The sequence below is a fragment of the Aristolochia californica genome, unplaced genomic scaffold (assembly GCF_029961685.1).
Source record: "Aristolochia californica isolate CCGP_79_NKW_82.1479 unplaced genomic scaffold, dmAriCali1.0.hap1 SCAF_13, whole genome shotgun sequence".
In the NCBI taxonomy this organism is placed as follows: domain Eukaryota; kingdom Viridiplantae; phylum Streptophyta; class Magnoliopsida; order Piperales; family Aristolochiaceae; genus Aristolochia; species Aristolochia californica.
The window spans coordinates 1525119-1541460 of record NW_027181804.1 but is presented as its reverse complement, the minus strand read 5'-3'; the positions used below and the strand labels follow the sequence as shown (position 1 = coordinate 1541460).

Below are 16342 nucleotides of genomic sequence, written 5' to 3'. Positions count from 1 at the left end.
CAGTAAAAAAAAATCAAAATATAGGGAATCTTGATCCTTGACAAAATCATAACTCAGGCACAGGATCAGTGGATATAAATTATACGTACAAAACTAGATATCACCATAATCTACATTTAAATCATAATCTTTTCTTCGTCTGAGTGAGTGATATGCAGAGAAAAGGAGAATGGATCGAAGTCCATTTGTATTTTATTGGTATCTTACTTTTCTCTTTATATGTTTCCTACAGAGAGGCTATCTTATATCAGTGAAGAATTGCATTTGACTCTTCTCCACACGAATGCAGCTCTGCAAGATAATGAAGTTTTAATCACATCCTTGAACCATGAGTTATTATTTCATCTAACATGTCAAAGCCAATTAGTTCTCAAATTAGTTCTCTAGTTCTATCTTGCAATGCTAATCTCTTCTAACATTATTTTACTTTGCTCAGTCTCAAATGTCTGTCTGGTTAGTTCTTGGGCAGTCTCCAGTTGCCCATGTTTTTAACTTGGTTATCAGTATTGAGTCTGTTATCTGAATATACATGCCTTGTATCTTGACAACATCATCAGTTGAGAGTGACACTGTCGTGCCGGTCAAAGCTATGGAAACGAGTCTCTTAATAATTATCAAGATATCATAAATGAGATTCATTCGCGTGTTAAAACATATTTTGATTCATATAATGAAATGAACAACAAATACAAAAAGTAATGAGACCTGTTCATGGATATATATTTTTTGATTATAGGCCAAGTTTTTTGTTTAAAAGGGCAAAAAGCCGCCTGAAAAGTTCCAATGATATCAGCCGTTTCCCCCACCCAATGTCAAGCGACTTCTCAATCCAATTACAAAGAATAAACATAGAAGGCCAGGAGGACAAAGTTTCAAAAATAATGACACATCTTCTTCTCCTCCAAGAGACAAAGAAGAAAACAATAAGCTTTCCATTTCTCCTCTTATCCTTTCCCCCTCCAATTCATAACCATCACAGAAGAGATGATGCAGCCAGAAGAGAGGCCACAAGACCCTAAATTGTCAGCAATGTACAACCAAGTATGGTCCCACGACATCTTGTCATTGGTGCGACCTGCCGCCAGGTGGGCCTCTCACCCCCAACAGCCAAAACATCCACATCAGGTAGCATCTTGATGATCAGATTCCACCGACCTGGCCCAATCACCCCACCAATCACATAAAGCTCATCCCCTAACCCTATCATTCCAAATCCAATACGGCTTTGGAATTCTGAAGCTGAAGAGACTAACTTCTTTACTTTGTCATCTTTGTACTGTTTAAAAACAAGCCCGTGGCTTAACACATAGAGCTCTCCTCGAACAACTGCCATTGGCCCCTGGAGCCACCCATAATCTTCAACAGCCCACCGGTTTTCCCTGTGCTCCAAGATCTGCACAGTTGAAAATCCTCTGTGAACCACATAGACCTTTCCTCCAATCACCACACCTGAACATCCAGTGTTATGAGTATTGGTGAGATCAGGCATCGGATCCCACACATCCTTCTCAGGGTCATAAATCTCTGCCTTCGAAACTGATTTACGACAGTTGGTAAATCCACCTGCAATAACAATCTTCCCATCCAGCACACAACATGCAAACATCACTCGTGGAACTAGCATGCGAGCACATCGTGACCACTGACGGATAGCAGGATCGTAGGACCATACTTCGTCAGTTGCAAAAATACCATCATGGTCTCCTGTCAAAGGATCCACAGCATCACTACCACCACCAAGCACAAAAAGCTTCCCAGACGTAGAAACAACACCAAAGTTAGCAAGGTGTTTGATACCAGAGGGCAAGACTGGTATAGTAAGCCAGAGGTCTCTGAGAGGGTCATAGAGCTGCCACACATTCTCAGGCTTGAAGGCACACACACATAGGAGCTCTTCTGTTGATCCCAACTCTTGTCGTACCTTGAAGAGCTCCAGACTAGTAAGTGCAGCTCGCCATGAGCGACAAACTAGCTGGAAACGGGGGTGGAGGTAGAAAGGGACCCGTGCTAGGCAATGCAGGGCAACAGCATCGGGAAGACCATCAATCAAGCTTGACATAATGGTCTTACATCTCATCTACAAGATTTCTGTATGATCTTAAAAAACCCCCAAAATGAAAATATGTAATGTCTCTGAAATTTCAAGATAAAAGGAAACTTATAAGAGATTGATTGACAGAGTTATGATCATATATCCTGCTATTGAGATTCAACACATTATAACTAATAATGTAACACTTCAAAAAAAAAAAAAAAAAGAAACAAACAATAAGGTTGAACCAGACATGCATAAGGACACTTTCAAGCAAGCTGCAGTAGCAGAGGCCTTTAATAAGTTCAATTTCACTTTACTTTCATTGGTAACAATTTTTACAAGTCTGTCAATCAACACTAAAAAGGAGTAGGAACTAATTGACATCGCTGTACTTTTCCTATTTCTGCACCATGAGATGAGAGTATGGTTACACACTAAATGCTACTTCCAGTAAAATTTAATCACATATTCCTCCTGTCAAAGTGTTTCTTCATAAAGTAGCCCTAGCTTAGAGGTCTAGCTAATTGAATTCTGATATTTAAGTTCCTAAGTTTCCATGACACATTTTCACCAGTAACATGATTTCAAATGACAAAACCTAAATGTTTCTCATGGATGTAGAATAGTTGCATCTATCACTGATAGCATCATCCATCATGGGCATCTCCATCCACAATAATGAGAGTTCACCAGCACAGTGAAATCTGATAATGAGATGGTGTTATGTGCACAAAAGAGTGCTCTCAAGCCTCTTTATGTCACCTTGAGGTGTTGAGCAGGCTGTGTGAACCAGATGTTTTCCAGTGTGAAAAAACTCCCCGTTTGGTAGTTTAAGCAATCACATGTTTGACCTTTTTAAGATTTCTAGCAGACAGAAGGACACATACATATACATAAAAAATTGCCCAGTCACTAACATGCATAAAAAATGCCAAAGATTCACATGTGATTGGTGACACAGAGACACCTCTAACATAAAAGAAAAAAAAATAAGAACAAAAACCATATTTGACTAACAAAGGAATACATAGGCAAAAATAGATTGAGGCAGACTGGAGACACGGGACAGATGATAAAATTTTGTGAGGATGAAATCAAAGGTAGAAGTGTTGTGAAACGCACATGTAAGTTGCAATATATTGCTGGTTAAATACCATTCTTCCAACATAAGAATTCATTACTATAGCTTTAGACTTATGTTTACAGACTACTACATAACCTGTTAGAGGGAATCATCCCACATAGGTTAATGCCAGGAAAAATCTTGTGGTTATTAGTTAGGAAAAAGCATCCTAAATTCGTCTAGTTACTGGATAGTCATTTTGGGAATTACCCAGACCCAACTTTAACATGACAGAGCCAGATATGAGCCCCAGCCTGTTTATTGTCTGTTTGGTGCCTCCATCCATGCAATCCATGTAGCAGGCCCATTTGTTTGTTTTATTCAGCCTAGAGACAAGCGGAGGTATTAGTGCGGGTAAAAAGTTGGGAAACAGACCTCCTAAGTGGCTAGTCATTTTAAGATGGACGTTAGGCCAACTTTAACATGATATTGAAGCAAGGCAACTGGTTCAATTGGGCCTAGTTTGTGTTTCATTTTCTTTTTACCCCATTTCAGTTGTTCATGTCTCAGACCTACTGCCCATTTAACATGATAAGTTAGGAAGCTTTTTTTTCCAACTAATAAGCACAATTTTTTTCCTAATAGTAAACTATGTGAAACCTAACCTAACCATATAATCTTAGTTAATAAAGGGAAATTAGAAAACTAATAAATTTTAATAAAAAATAAATATTTAGACTTTAACACCATTAACCTTTTCAGCAAACATAGACAATAGAGTAATACTACCCCCCTCCCCCCCCCCCCCAAAAAAAAAAAAAAAAAAAGAATCCTTTGAGCCAAAGCCCCACCAAAATAAAACTATATGAGGAAAGGCATACAAGTAAATTAAAAATCAAAACCAACTATCTTTTCACAATAATAAAAATCCACTTAAGATAAGATTATACAAACCATCTCGAGCAAGTGGATTTCAGCTCATACCCAGGACGATGAAGGAATGAAATTAATAAAAATTAAAAATAAAATGTAAAAATCAGTTTTCAAGCCTTCAAATTTGACTCCACTAAAAGATGTGTACAAGAAATTTTGTGCTTTGATGCCTTCAAATTAAACAGATAATAATTGAAAATTCTCCTCTTTGACACAAATTTCTGCCACTATCATAAGGTAGGTATCAGCTTTTAAATCTTGAAGTTTAACTCTTCATGAAAGGTTTGTGCATACTACATATTAAAGAAAAAAAAATTATTGAAAGCTTAAGTGCAAAAGGACTGTTGGCATGGATACTCTCTTTGTGTAAAACCAAAATACACAGCCTTTCTGTTTCTTCTTTTTTCTTACCAAAATGCTCCTTGGAAAATTCAGAACAGCCTCTACCTATTTGTGACAAGTAGGTTCAAGTTAATCCTATCTCTAACCTTTTTTTTGGAGAAAGAAGTGAAGTTTTTATTGAAAAGAAAAAAGAAAAATGGATACAGCAACAATACACTCTCAAAGCAGGAATCAATCGTTTACAAAGAAGAAAACAGGGTGTGAGGTTTCATCTTGACAATGGAGCTACTAAACCTAAGGCATATCAGGCGACACAGACTGGCGGAAGCCTCTGGTGGATTTCTTCAAGCTTAAAACATTTTTCTGAACATAACATATATGTTTAAAAACAATCTTCAACAATGTCACAGTTACAGCCTCTTCTTCTTTTTTGGAAAATGGCCTCTTTTAAGTATTTGAAAAGCTGAAAAATGCTATGAAGATCCACTGCGCTACCACATGACCCAAGTATGGAAGAACCAAATCAAGACATATATCCTTGTCTATGAGGGGATTCTCTTTATTGGTAATTGAAAATTAGACGAGATCCAACTTTCAGGTGGGAATCACACTTGGCCAATTTTTATCAACGTTCTTTTCTCTTCTTGGAGCCCACCTCCATTCCCGTTTGAAAATATTTGGATTTATACTAACAATTACAGATTGCAGGCGGAAGAACATTGAAAAAAAGATTTGTGTTTACAGGTATGGAGGATCAGAGTTTCACTCAAAAACTCAAACTTCCACGAATGAAGTTCAGAAGTTGTCCAGGGAAATTTAATGGTATTGAAGCATGACTCTCTCCTCAAGCAAATCATGATATTAACCTTCTTGAGTAAAGAACACCCCTCTGTCATGGTGCATCCTCTCGTCATGTTGCATTATCAAATGAGAGCCACAAGAATGTTGTTTGAAAATTAAATGGCTTAAAGAATGTGATGGGAACACAAAGACGGTTTCCTTCCCACAGTGTAGATCTAACTGATTCACTTCCCTTACCACTTATAGAAAGTTAGGCCTCGGATAAATCCTCAATCACTAGTTAATCACTGGTTCTTTTAAGAGGTTATAAAAAATAATGCCCGAGAAGACCTAAGGTTTAGAGCTCGCGACAACAGCACTTAGCTCCCTCATTTGACTCTATTCCTAAGACGCCATTCACTTCTAGTAAGGTTAAGAAACCTGTCCTCATTAAGCCTATTCAATTATGGATGGCGGAAAATAATAGAACTGCCACTTCACTCGCACTAAAACATTTTCAACATTATACCTCTCTCGAACTTCAGAGGAAAATAAAATAAAAAAGGGCATGCAGGACTTTTTCAAATGCATACACAAATGAAAGGCAATTCACAGCCAGATTGGACATTAGAGACGAAAATAAATGTCACACTAGACAGTGAATAAGAAAGAGAAAATGAAGGGTTTTGTACCTCCGAGCTTTCGATTGGACTGTCTTCAGGTTGAGATGAGAAAAGATTCGACGAAAGAGAGCCTCAGCGCAGTAGTGGCGTGGATTGAGTTCGAATTGGTAAGACTAAGATGATGAAGAAAAGAAACGAACCGCCCCCCAACTTGTTCTTTTGCGGCAGCAGAGGGAGAAACCGCTTAAAACCATGGTTTTTTATTAACTATTTTGATATTAGAAAAGTAGCATTTGTTTAATTATTTTTTTGTATATAATAAATAATAATAATAATATATTTTTAATTATTTGTAATTTATCTCAAGTTAAAAACTATCTTAATTTATTACTAAAAAAGTTTAAGTACAACTATCTTAAGAGTTAATAGAGTAACTTTATATAATAAAAATACTTTTTATATAATTTAATAACAGTTAATATTATATTTAATTACTAGTTTAGGAGTACGAATTTAGATATTACAAAATGATAATTCGATTAACTATTTTGATTTTATAAAAGTAAGTATTTATTTAATTATTTTATTCTTATATATGTAATTAATTAAATAATCTTAATTTAATTTAAATTATTTATTAAATGATCAAAAGTTAATTTTTTTAGTTTATAAAAAATTATAATAATATATTTATTTAATTATTTTTTTAGTTACTTTCTCATTTGATCGAGGTTATTGTCGCTTGCTTAATTTCTCGATGTGTGTTTAGAAACGTCAATACACGAGGATCTGGTCCGTATAAAATGAGGATCTTAGCTTCGTGGCCTTTATGTCTAGCCTCTTGAGAGCCATATTTGGAACTCGGAAAAGTGTTGATTCACTCGTTTTGTTCTTAAAAAGAGCCTGTCTGAACAACTGCGTGTCGGCGAACTATAAAAGCTCTGTAGTCTGGACTGATTTTAGTCACCATCTTCTTATGCCGCTCAGTGAATCGAAGCTTAGACCTTACCCGAGTTCTATTCTACTTCGACAGCAAAGACAGTCGGTCACTCGGTCGTATTACTTACCGGGTTTTCCTGTTTAAGGTCGTCTCTTATTTCAAATGGAGACGCTTGTTCTCTCTCATCATTGCAATCAACACTATAGCATACTCAACTTCCACCACCAACGAATATTTTCCGCCGTCACATCTGCTGTAACAATGGCCCATCTTAACCAAATACACGCTCAGATCCTCCGCTCGGGGTATGCCCACCCCTCTCTCTTCTCGAAGCTCATTTCCTCAGTCACCCTCTCCTCCAGCCTTGACCATGCTCTGGCCATATTCCACCATGTCAACCCCGGGATCTCCACTGTTAATCAGATTCTAAAGGACCTGTCAAGAAGTAAAGAACCCAGGAAGGCGCTGCTTCTATACCAGAGGTTGAGGAGGGATGGTATGATGATGAACAAGTTCAGCTTTCCGCTGCTTCTGAAGGCTTCTGGGAGGGTTTCTGGAATTGAGCAGGGGATGGAGATACATGGGGTGACTGTGAAGATGGGCCTGGATTCAGATGAGTTTGTACAGACGGGATTGGTCGGGTGTTATGCGGCGTGTGGACGTTTGGGGGAAGCACAACTAGTTTTTGATAAAATGCCTCAACGGGACCTGGTTGCTTGGAGTGTCATGATGGATGGGTATGTGCTAATTTTATCTGAAATTGAAAGGTGTTGGCTCCCGTCATGTCTTTAGTGAATAAATTGGAGGAAGCACGGTTCCCCCCGTATTGACCTTGTGTACGTCAGAATTCTCTTCTGTGACTTGGTTTAAAAACATTTGCCAAAACTATAAATCTTTAAGAGTTGGAGAGGACTTTTCATATCCAAATTCAAACTCGAAAAGCTGCAAGTGACTCATGTCCTAATGCACACAGGTTGTTTTTCAAAGACAAAGTTTTGCTTGCAAACATGTTAGAACACCTCTGTGCATGGCCTGGCAGAATGCTTCCTCCAGGTGGATTCATCCGTTTGCCATTGCAAAGGTGGTCTTGGGCAATCTTCTCTATGATATTATATGGGATTTTTTTTTTCAATAGAAACTATTAACTTAGAGGCTAGAGAAGCTTGGATAGGGTCCATGTATCTTCAGTATCAAGTCGCTGTCCCTGGAGGTCTCTCTTTGATTCACCCATTGGAATATAGAGAATCTGGAGATGACCTAGAAGTTTTCTATTATTAACTTCTCAAAAACTTCTCATGTTAGCAGTTTCTCATATTATCCTGCTGTTGAGCTGATCAGCTCTGCCTCACTTCCAACTTTTACCTGCAGGTATTTCCACGCAAACCTCTATAACAACGTGTTCCTCTTATTTGATGAGATAAAAAATTCAGAGATTGTGCCTGATGCAATAATTATTGCTACTGTCATTTCAGCTTGCTGCCGCTCTGGCAACCTAAATTTGGGCAAGGAGATACATAGATACGTCTTGGAGAAAAATTTGATGATTGATCCTCATCTTCAGGCTGCTTTGATTAACTTGTATGCTAACTGCGGTTCCATGGATATTGCTCAGAAGCTTTATGATGAGATGCCTGTGAAGGATTTGGTTGCCTCGACTGCTATGCTTACAGGATATTCAAAACTTGGGAAGGTTGACAGTGCTAGGAAAATTTTTGAGCAAATGGCTGAAAAAGACCTGGTTTGTTGGAGTGCTATGATATCAAGCTATGCAGAAAGTGACCATCCTCATGAAGCTCTCAGATTGTTCAATGAAATGCAGGTTTCTGGTATAAAACCAGACCAGGTAACCATGTTAAGTGTTATCTCAGCTTGTGCCCATTTGGGTGCACTGGATCAAGGTAAATGGGTTCACATCTTCGTTGATAGAAATGGGTTTAATGATGTTCTGTCAGTGAATAATGCTCTTATCGACATGTATGCTAAATGTGGGAGCCTGACTGTGGCACGCAGTGTCTTTGATAACATGCCTCAGCGGAATGTCATTTCTTGGACTAGCATGATCACTGGCCTTGCCATGCATGGGGATGGTTTGTCAGCATTGAGCCTCTTCAAACAGATGAAAGGTGAAAGAATTGAGCCCAATGGAGTGACATTTGTTGGTGTGTTGTACGCATGCAGCCATGCAGGCTTGATTGATGAGGGTCGAAAAATCTTTGCCTCCATGATCAATGACCATCATATTACACCCAAGCACGAGCACTATGGTTGCATGGTCGACCTTCTTGGCCGTGCCAACTTTCTCGATGAAGCAGTTGATCTTGTAAAGACCATGCCCTTTGAGCCCAATGTTATCATTTGGGGATCACTTTTGGGTGCTTGTAGAGTCCACAACAATGTGGAACTTGGCAAATTTGCAGCCAAGAAGCTCTTACATGTGGATCCCCATCACGATGGGGCACATGTACTTCTATCAAACATTTATGCCAAGGCAGGAAGATGGGGAGATGTGAAGGAGGTGAGAAGGCTGATGAAGAACATGGGTATCACTAAAGAAAAAGGATGTAGTTGGATTGAAATGAAAGATGGCATCCATGAGTTTGCCATGGGCGACAGATCACACCCAGAATCTAACAAAATTTACAATAAATTGGACGAGGTGGTGAGTGAGTTGAAGCTGGCTGGTTATGCCCCAGATTCTGGCAGTGTGTTGGTGGATTTAGATGAGGAAGAGAAGAAGGAAGTTGTCCTCCTGCATAGTGAAAAGCTAGCACTTGCATTCGGCCTTCTGAGCGTCAATAAGGGCTCCTATATCCGCATAGTGAAAAATCTCAGAGTTTGTGAGGATTGCCACAATTTCATGAAGTTGGTCTCCAAGGCCTTTGAGCAAGAAATCGTAGTGAGAGATAGAGCACGCTTCCACCATTACAGAAATGGCGCCTGCTCCTGTAAGGATTACTGGTGACTCCTCACTCAAATTCACTCATGAAGCTCCTCTAATGTAAAGTATTTCTCTAATCATAGAGTCATCAAGAGTTGTAAGCCACCACCAAAGCAGGTTGGCATCTTCTATAAATCCATATAACTATAAATTCACCCATGTTCTGGATTCTCTTGAGAAGCTCACAATAACAGAATGTGAATCAATGATGCCTATTGTGAGTACAGCTCTTGAGAAAGCTTTGGAACACCTCAGTACTTTGGAGCTTTATGTTATGCCTAATTTGAGTGAGCCACCCAAACTTGGGCAATTTGAGTCAGATTTTGGACTATTTTGAAAGTAGAAGAATAATTAAAAGGTATAATAAAAGTGTTGGTCTCGCATGACTCTTTAGAACGTGGATTTCGAATATAAGCCCACAGATGCGATATGGGAGTGATTCCTAATAACTAATATTGTCAAAAGTTCAAACTATTGTTATTTGTTCATTGGATCCCTCTTATCGCATATGTTGGGCCTTGTGGACCCAATGAAGAAGACTTTTCAGCAGCAGGTCAATAATGGAGTTTTTCCACGAGATTCCATCCTCTTCTTTTGCGTTTTACAGGGGTTATGGGGTCCATTGAAGAGGAGGTCAATAATGGAGTTTTGTCCTCCTTTCATCAAGACTCCATCTGCTTTTGTCAGGTCCATTGCAAAAGAGCTCAATAATGGAGTTTGGCCACCTTTTCACAAGATTCCATTCTGGTGGAAGGCAAGAGTCCTTATCCAAAGAACTTCCCAATAAGAATTGAAAAAGTTAAAAATAAAAAGCTAAATATTAGTGGCCTGTACCATAAAGAATCCCATTACATGAAAAAGAAACGAAGCTTTTGCTTTTGATACTATTATCTCGGTGCAACAAAAAGGCTTGCAATTATTGTATACCCCATATACTAGACTTCACACTTAAACTTACACCTACTCTGCAAATTCATTGGAATGCAGTGCACCGTTCTCACCTTTTTTCTTTGAATTGAACGGTTTAATAGCCCAAGCAATTTGAAGCAGTTTTTAGCTTTCATACAGTTTGATCAGTACGCATTCTTCTCATCTTCTTTCTTACATTCATGTAACTTGTTGCAGTTTCAAAGTTTGTTTTTTAGAGTGGTCGGTCACTCATGCATGAAAGTAGTTTACAATTTTGAACAAAATATAATTTAAGATTAAAATTGATCCATATGCAAGCACAATTCTCATCGCCTCTCTTTCTTGAATTGAACATTTTATTCGCTTGAGCAAGTAGAAGCAGCATTTGGTTTTTCTATATCTTGATCACTAGGCACCACTCTCTTTTTATTTATTTTTAAATCATTTGAGTTGTTGTTGTTTCTCTTGGCATGTCTCATTCGTGTTATTACATCTATGTATTCGTGTTATTGTCGTTCGTTCACTCAATTAAAGTAAGAAATTTTGTCAATCACCACACTATTTTTTGTTTTGTATTTTTTAAGGAAAATACAGGGGGACTCATGGCGTCCGTTGTCTTATCGTTGCTTGGGCCCGTAATTGAATTGGGAAAGTGCATATATGATCCTTTGAAACGCCAATGTGGTTTTCTCTTGTGCTATAAAAAGGAGGTCCATGTATTGAGGGAGGAAGCTAACTCTTTGTGTAGAGAGAGAGATGATATAGAAAGAAAACTTGAGGAGAAGAGAAGAGACAGGCAATTGCCTCTGGAAAATGTGGAAGAATGGAAAAATAATGTAGTCAAGTTGGATGGGGAAGTCGAGGAATTAGAAACGCGACTGAAAGAGGAGAACACATGTCTCAATGGGTGGTGCCCCAACTTGAGTTGGCGATACCGTTTGGGCAAAAGTGCTGTAGCAAAGGTTGATGAAGTAAAAGAGTTGAAAAAGAAGTGTGAAAAGTTTGGTGATTCACTAACATACCTTCCTCAACAACCAGATATTGAGCCAATTAGAGGAGACCCTATGCAACATAACGAGGTGGTAATGACAATCATGGAGGATGTCATGAAAGCATTGAGTGATGACAACATTAGATCCATTGGTATTTATGGAATGGGTGGTATTGGCAAGACCACTCTTGTTGACAACATCAACAACAAATTGGTAGGAACTCAACTTTTTGACAAGGTTATTAAGGTGACTGTAACTCAAATTGTAAACGAGAAAGACATCCAAGACACCATTGCTGAAAGATTAGGGTTGTACCTCATTAGGGACAACACAATCAATGGTAGAGCAAATAATTTGGTAGAGAGGTTTAAGAAGCATCAAAGTGTCCTTATAATTTTGGATGATGTGTGGAGCCAACTAGACATTGTTAAGATTGGAATTCCTAGTGAAGTCGAGCACAAAAATTGCAAAATTATTGTCACAACCAGAAACCAAAATGTTTGTCGTGAAATGGGCTTGCAAAAAGAGTTTGCGATGAAACCTTTATCATATACAGATTCATGGGCATTATTTGAACAAAAAATAGGGGATGTTGTTTCAAAAAACCCTATATTACTCTCAATAGCAGAGAGTATTGTAGGAGAGTGCAAAGGCTCGCCACTAGCCATTGTTACAATTGGATCTACATTGAGACAAGTAGAGGATAAAATCATGTGGGAAGATGCATTAAGGAGATTGAGGAGCGCAGAACCAACTGAACTTGAGGGTATTATACCTCAAGTGATTACATCTATCAAATTTAGTTATGACTATATAAAGGATGAAGAAATGAAGTTATGTTTTTTGTTTTGTTGTCTTTTTCCTGAGGATCACAATATCAGGTTGTCTGAACTAAGAAGGTATGGCATAGGGGAAGACTTTCTTAAGGTTGATGGAAATCTTTTACAGTCACAAGTAAAGTTAGAAGCCTATATTAAAAAGCTTAAGGCATGTAACTTGCTCTTGGATGGTGACGATGAAGGTTTGGTAAAAATGCATGACGTTGTACGAGACACTGCAATATGGATAGGAAGGAAAAATGGGCAAGGATTTGTAGTAAAAATTGGGGTTGGATTGACTGATTTTCCTCAATTAAAAGAGGAAAATAATATTCAAAGAATTTCTTTAATGCAAAATGAAATCAGGAGGCTATCCATATTGCCGAAACTCCCTCAACTTCGTACACTTTTATTTGAAGTGCTTAGCTCTCACTTAGAGCATATTGAAGATGTTTTTTTTGAAGGAATGAAAGCACTTGTCAATTTAAACTTGGGTGATACAAAGTTGTCAAGGTTGCCATCATCTATTTCATGCTTGACCAATCTCCGAACACTAGTACTCGAAAATGAGTTTGAAGAATTAGATATGTCAATCATTGGAAAGTTGAAAAGACTTGAGATACTTGAATTAGTGGGTTGCAATTTTCCTATTGAATTTGTAGAGCTGACAAATTTGAGGGTTTTACATATGGACATACCTTTGGGGTCAATACCAGCTAATGTGATATCTAAGCTAGTTCACTTAGAAGAGTTGCATTTGTCTTTACAATTAGAAAAGAAAGGCGATGAATCTGAACATTGCAACTTAGTTGAAGTGACTTCCTTGGAGTGCTTAACCTCACTACAAGTAGCTGTGGATGAAGTGCAACTTTTATCCCAAGATGTCCCTTTTCATTTGAATCAGTTACGAGCATTCTACATCATTATTGGAGAGAATCATTATGGGCACAAATATCATTATTGGAATGGTAAGCATTTAGAACTTAAACATGCATTGCCCTCGGTACAAGATTGGGTCAAGAATCTGTTAAAAATAACAGAGACTTTAAGACTAGTGTCATGTGACCATGAGATTTTTAGATACATTGGCAGCATACCCTCACTAAAAAAGCTTGAATTAGTCCAATCGGAGAGCATGGAGCATCTTGTAAATACACGAGATTCCCCACTTCCTGATGATGCCTTTGGGAGATTGGAAGAGTTAACAATAGATAACTTGTCCAATTTGGAGAAGATCTGTGAGGGCCCACTACCGTATGGGTTTGGCATGAATCTTCGAATGCTAAATGTATGGCGTTGTAAGAAGCTTACAACTCTCCTCCCATTTGATGTTTTACGGGCAATGCATTCTCTAGAGATACTCGAAATAAAAGAACGTGAATCAATGATGCATATTGTGAGTACAACTGAAGCTCCAAGTTGTACCCATGAGAAAGCTTTGGAAAACCTCCATACTTTGCACCTTTATGATATGCCTAACTTGATAGGAATATGCAATGGGCCAATTCTGTCGAGGTTTCTCAGGAATTTAAAGCTATTATACATTTTCAGATGTGAAAAATTCGAAGGTGTTTTTCCATGGGGGTTAGCTCTGGAGACCATTCAAGACGTTAAAATCCGAGGAATTACTGGAGGAGAGGTATTTTGTGACTTGTCTTCACATCTTATTAAGCCCAATGCACTGGGAACATTGGAAAGGCTATTCCTCGCTGACATGAAGCAAATGAAAAAAGTGTTCCACGAATCATGTCCAACTCATCCCCTTGATAGCATCGATGGCAGATTCCTCTACAACCTATGCTTCATGACATTATATGATCTCCCCAACTTACAGTGTCTCTTCTCTTTCAAAATTGCTTTGTTATTTCTACCAAATCTGTTTAAACTAAAAATCACCAACTGTGCAAAGCTCGAGACAGTAATTGCAAAGGAGAATGAAGAAGAGGTTGTTCTGGCTACTCTGAACTCGCTCCCCATGTTGAAGACGATATATTTATCTAGCCTACCCAAGCTAACGGGTCTATACAGTGGGAGCGGTGTTCTTCACTTGCCATCGCTGGAGACTATCAAGGTCACCAAGTGCAAAAAGCTGATGCAGCTTTCTTTGGAACCCGATAGCTGCCCCAAACTTAGGCAAATCGGAGGAGGTAAAAAATGGTTTCAAGCTTTGGAACAAGAGATGCAAGAGGAGATTGTCAGGAGCCGATTCCAAGCCCTCTTCGTAGTGGACCCAGAGTAATAAGAGTTAACTATGTTTTATCAATTTTTTTCAATTGTTTTAGGTTTATCAACATTTAGATTTCCTTCTTTTCACATATATTTCTATTTCTAATGCAGCATTGAAAAAAGGGAATCGGTTGAAATCGACAACTCTGAGACTACCGAAGAGGTTGAAGAATTGGAATCGGATGAAAGCGACAACTCTGAGACTATCCAAGTGGAAAATGAAAGTTACACACAAAAACGGAAATGGGTTAGACTTAGATTTCCTCTTAAATGACTCAGCTTTCAATGTGTGAATGTTTTTTATTTTAGTTATTCCTAAAGCTTTTAAAGTCGCCCACGGGAATCAATCGTCTTAAACTTGCGCATATATTTTTCTTTAGCAAGAAAGATGCAAATGATGAATTGAAGGAAAACAACTCCCTGTTCATTTCAGTACTAGTCTTTTACGTTTTTTAGTTTTAGATGGATTATCATCGGTCTCAATGTCTGAGAAGAAGAAGAGGAAGAATATTTTCATTTTACAAATAAATGTTGCTACCTCTGTGCAGAGAAGACTTGGAGAAAGTTAAGAAAGATATCAAAGGATGAGTCCCCACAACTTGCATTCTGGTTTTTCTATTGCCTAGGACTGATTGTTTTTAAGGCATAATTATTCTTCTCTCTTTTTCAGGATGAAGGCGAACACTCTGAAGAAGTGGACAATGACAAAAACTGAAACAGGTTAGACAAAAGCTTTGGGAATAACTAAAAACATACGTTCACACATTGAGACATCTGGTCATAATGTGAAAGTTGAGTCATTTATGTGGAAATGTAAAGTCTCCCAAGGGAATCGTCTTAAACTTGTGCTTATCTTTTTCTTCCGCAGGATGATGAATTGATGGAAAAGAATTCCTTGTTCATTTCAGTACTGGATTATCATCAGTCTCAATGTCAGAGAAGAAGAAGAAGAGGAAGGTTTTCATTTTACAGAGAATTGCTGCTACCTCTATGCAGAGAAGACTTGGAGAAGGTTAAGAAAGATATGGAAGGATGAGTGCCCACAACTTGGCCTCTGGTTTTTTTATTGCCTAGGACTGGTTTTTTTTTAAGGCATAATTATTTTTCTCTCTATTTGGATTTGAATTTGGATTTTGGATTTGGATTCCGGATTCTAGGATGGATTGCTGAACTTTTGGCTTTGCATATCAAATGATATCAGTGGTTTGGTTAATGCACAAGCATTTTACGGTTCAATTCTTCTACTTTTTTTTTTTTTTTTCCAGGCTAATTTATATGTGCATTGAATGTTGATATTATCGCTTTCTTTGTCTTTCGTTGGTTTGTGCTCTCACAATCTCTTTCCCAAGTAAAACATTTACAAGGCTATATATTAGTATCTTTTAATCACTCTGTAGCGCATCGTTTGATCTCACATTGTGATTTCAGTAAGTAACAAGGATAAAGATACGTATAATCACAACAAGAAACATGGTTTATATACAGAGTAAGATGGTTTGATCTTGACATTCTCAAATGCTAATCTCTTTTTACAGAGTTTATATACGGAGTCTCCTTGAATATTGGACTTTCCTCAGAGCAGATCCTACTCATCAATTCCCACGTTACCTTACAAATCTTGATAGCATCTTAACCATTTACTACTCTTGTCCCTGAGATAGAAACAGGAAAATGTGAGGCTTTCTAGTGTTTAATCAAGCTCCCCATTGGGTATCTCCTCTTCTGTTATCACTGTCCATTTGT

General features: G+C 38.1%; 3 protein-coding genes across 6 annotated transcripts; 2 read left to right on the top strand and 1 right to left on the bottom strand.

The window, feature by feature from the left end:
* Positions 1 to 810: 810 nt before the first annotated feature.
* LOC137947961 (F-box/kelch-repeat protein SKIP30-like) lies at positions 811 to 5987 on the bottom strand. 3 transcript variants are annotated; one of them, XM_068793834.1, is made up of 2 exons: positions 5846 to 5987; positions 811 to 2133 (listed from the first exon to the last, which is right to left on the bottom strand). In XM_068793834.1, the coding sequence occupies exon 2, from the start codon at positions 2075 to 2077 to the stop codon at positions 1016 to 1018; it is 1062 nt and encodes a 353-aa protein (XP_068649935.1). In that variant the 5' UTR covers positions 2078 to 2133; positions 5846 to 5987; the 3' UTR covers positions 811 to 1015. The 3 variants fall into 3 exon arrangements, with proteins under 3 accessions (XP_068649935.1, XP_068649936.1, XP_068649937.1); XM_068793835.1 differs by having other exon boundaries at positions 811 to 2097; XM_068793836.1 differs by having other exon boundaries at positions 811 to 2088.
* Positions 5988 to 6922: 935 nt separating this feature from the next.
* Positions 6923 to 9964, top strand: LOC137947960 (pentatricopeptide repeat-containing protein At4g14820). Its single transcript, XM_068793833.1, has 2 exons — positions 6923 to 7453; positions 8085 to 9964. Exons 1-2 carry the CDS (start codon positions 6978 to 6980, stop codon positions 9676 to 9678), a joined length of 2070 nt encoding a protein of 689 aa, XP_068649934.1. The 5' UTR covers positions 6923 to 6977; the 3' UTR covers positions 9679 to 9964.
* A 582-nt stretch (positions 9965 to 10546) lies between these two features.
* On the top strand, positions 10547 to 15835 carry LOC137948048 (disease resistance protein At4g27190-like). Of its 2 annotated transcripts, XM_068793970.1 has the most exons (5): positions 10547 to 10730; positions 11148 to 14608; positions 14711 to 14846; positions 15270 to 15319; positions 15468 to 15835. In XM_068793970.1, the coding sequence occupies exons 2-4, from the start codon at positions 11166 to 11168 to the stop codon at positions 15312 to 15314; spliced, it is 3624 nt and encodes a 1207-aa protein (XP_068650071.1). In that variant the 5' UTR covers positions 10547 to 10730; positions 11148 to 11165; the 3' UTR covers positions 15315 to 15319; positions 15468 to 15835. The 2 variants fall into 2 exon arrangements, with proteins under 2 accessions (XP_068650071.1, XP_068650070.1); XM_068793969.1 differs by lacking the exon at positions 10547 to 10730 and having other exon boundaries at positions 10758 to 14608.
* The last annotated feature ends 507 nt before the right edge of the window (positions 15836 to 16342 follow it).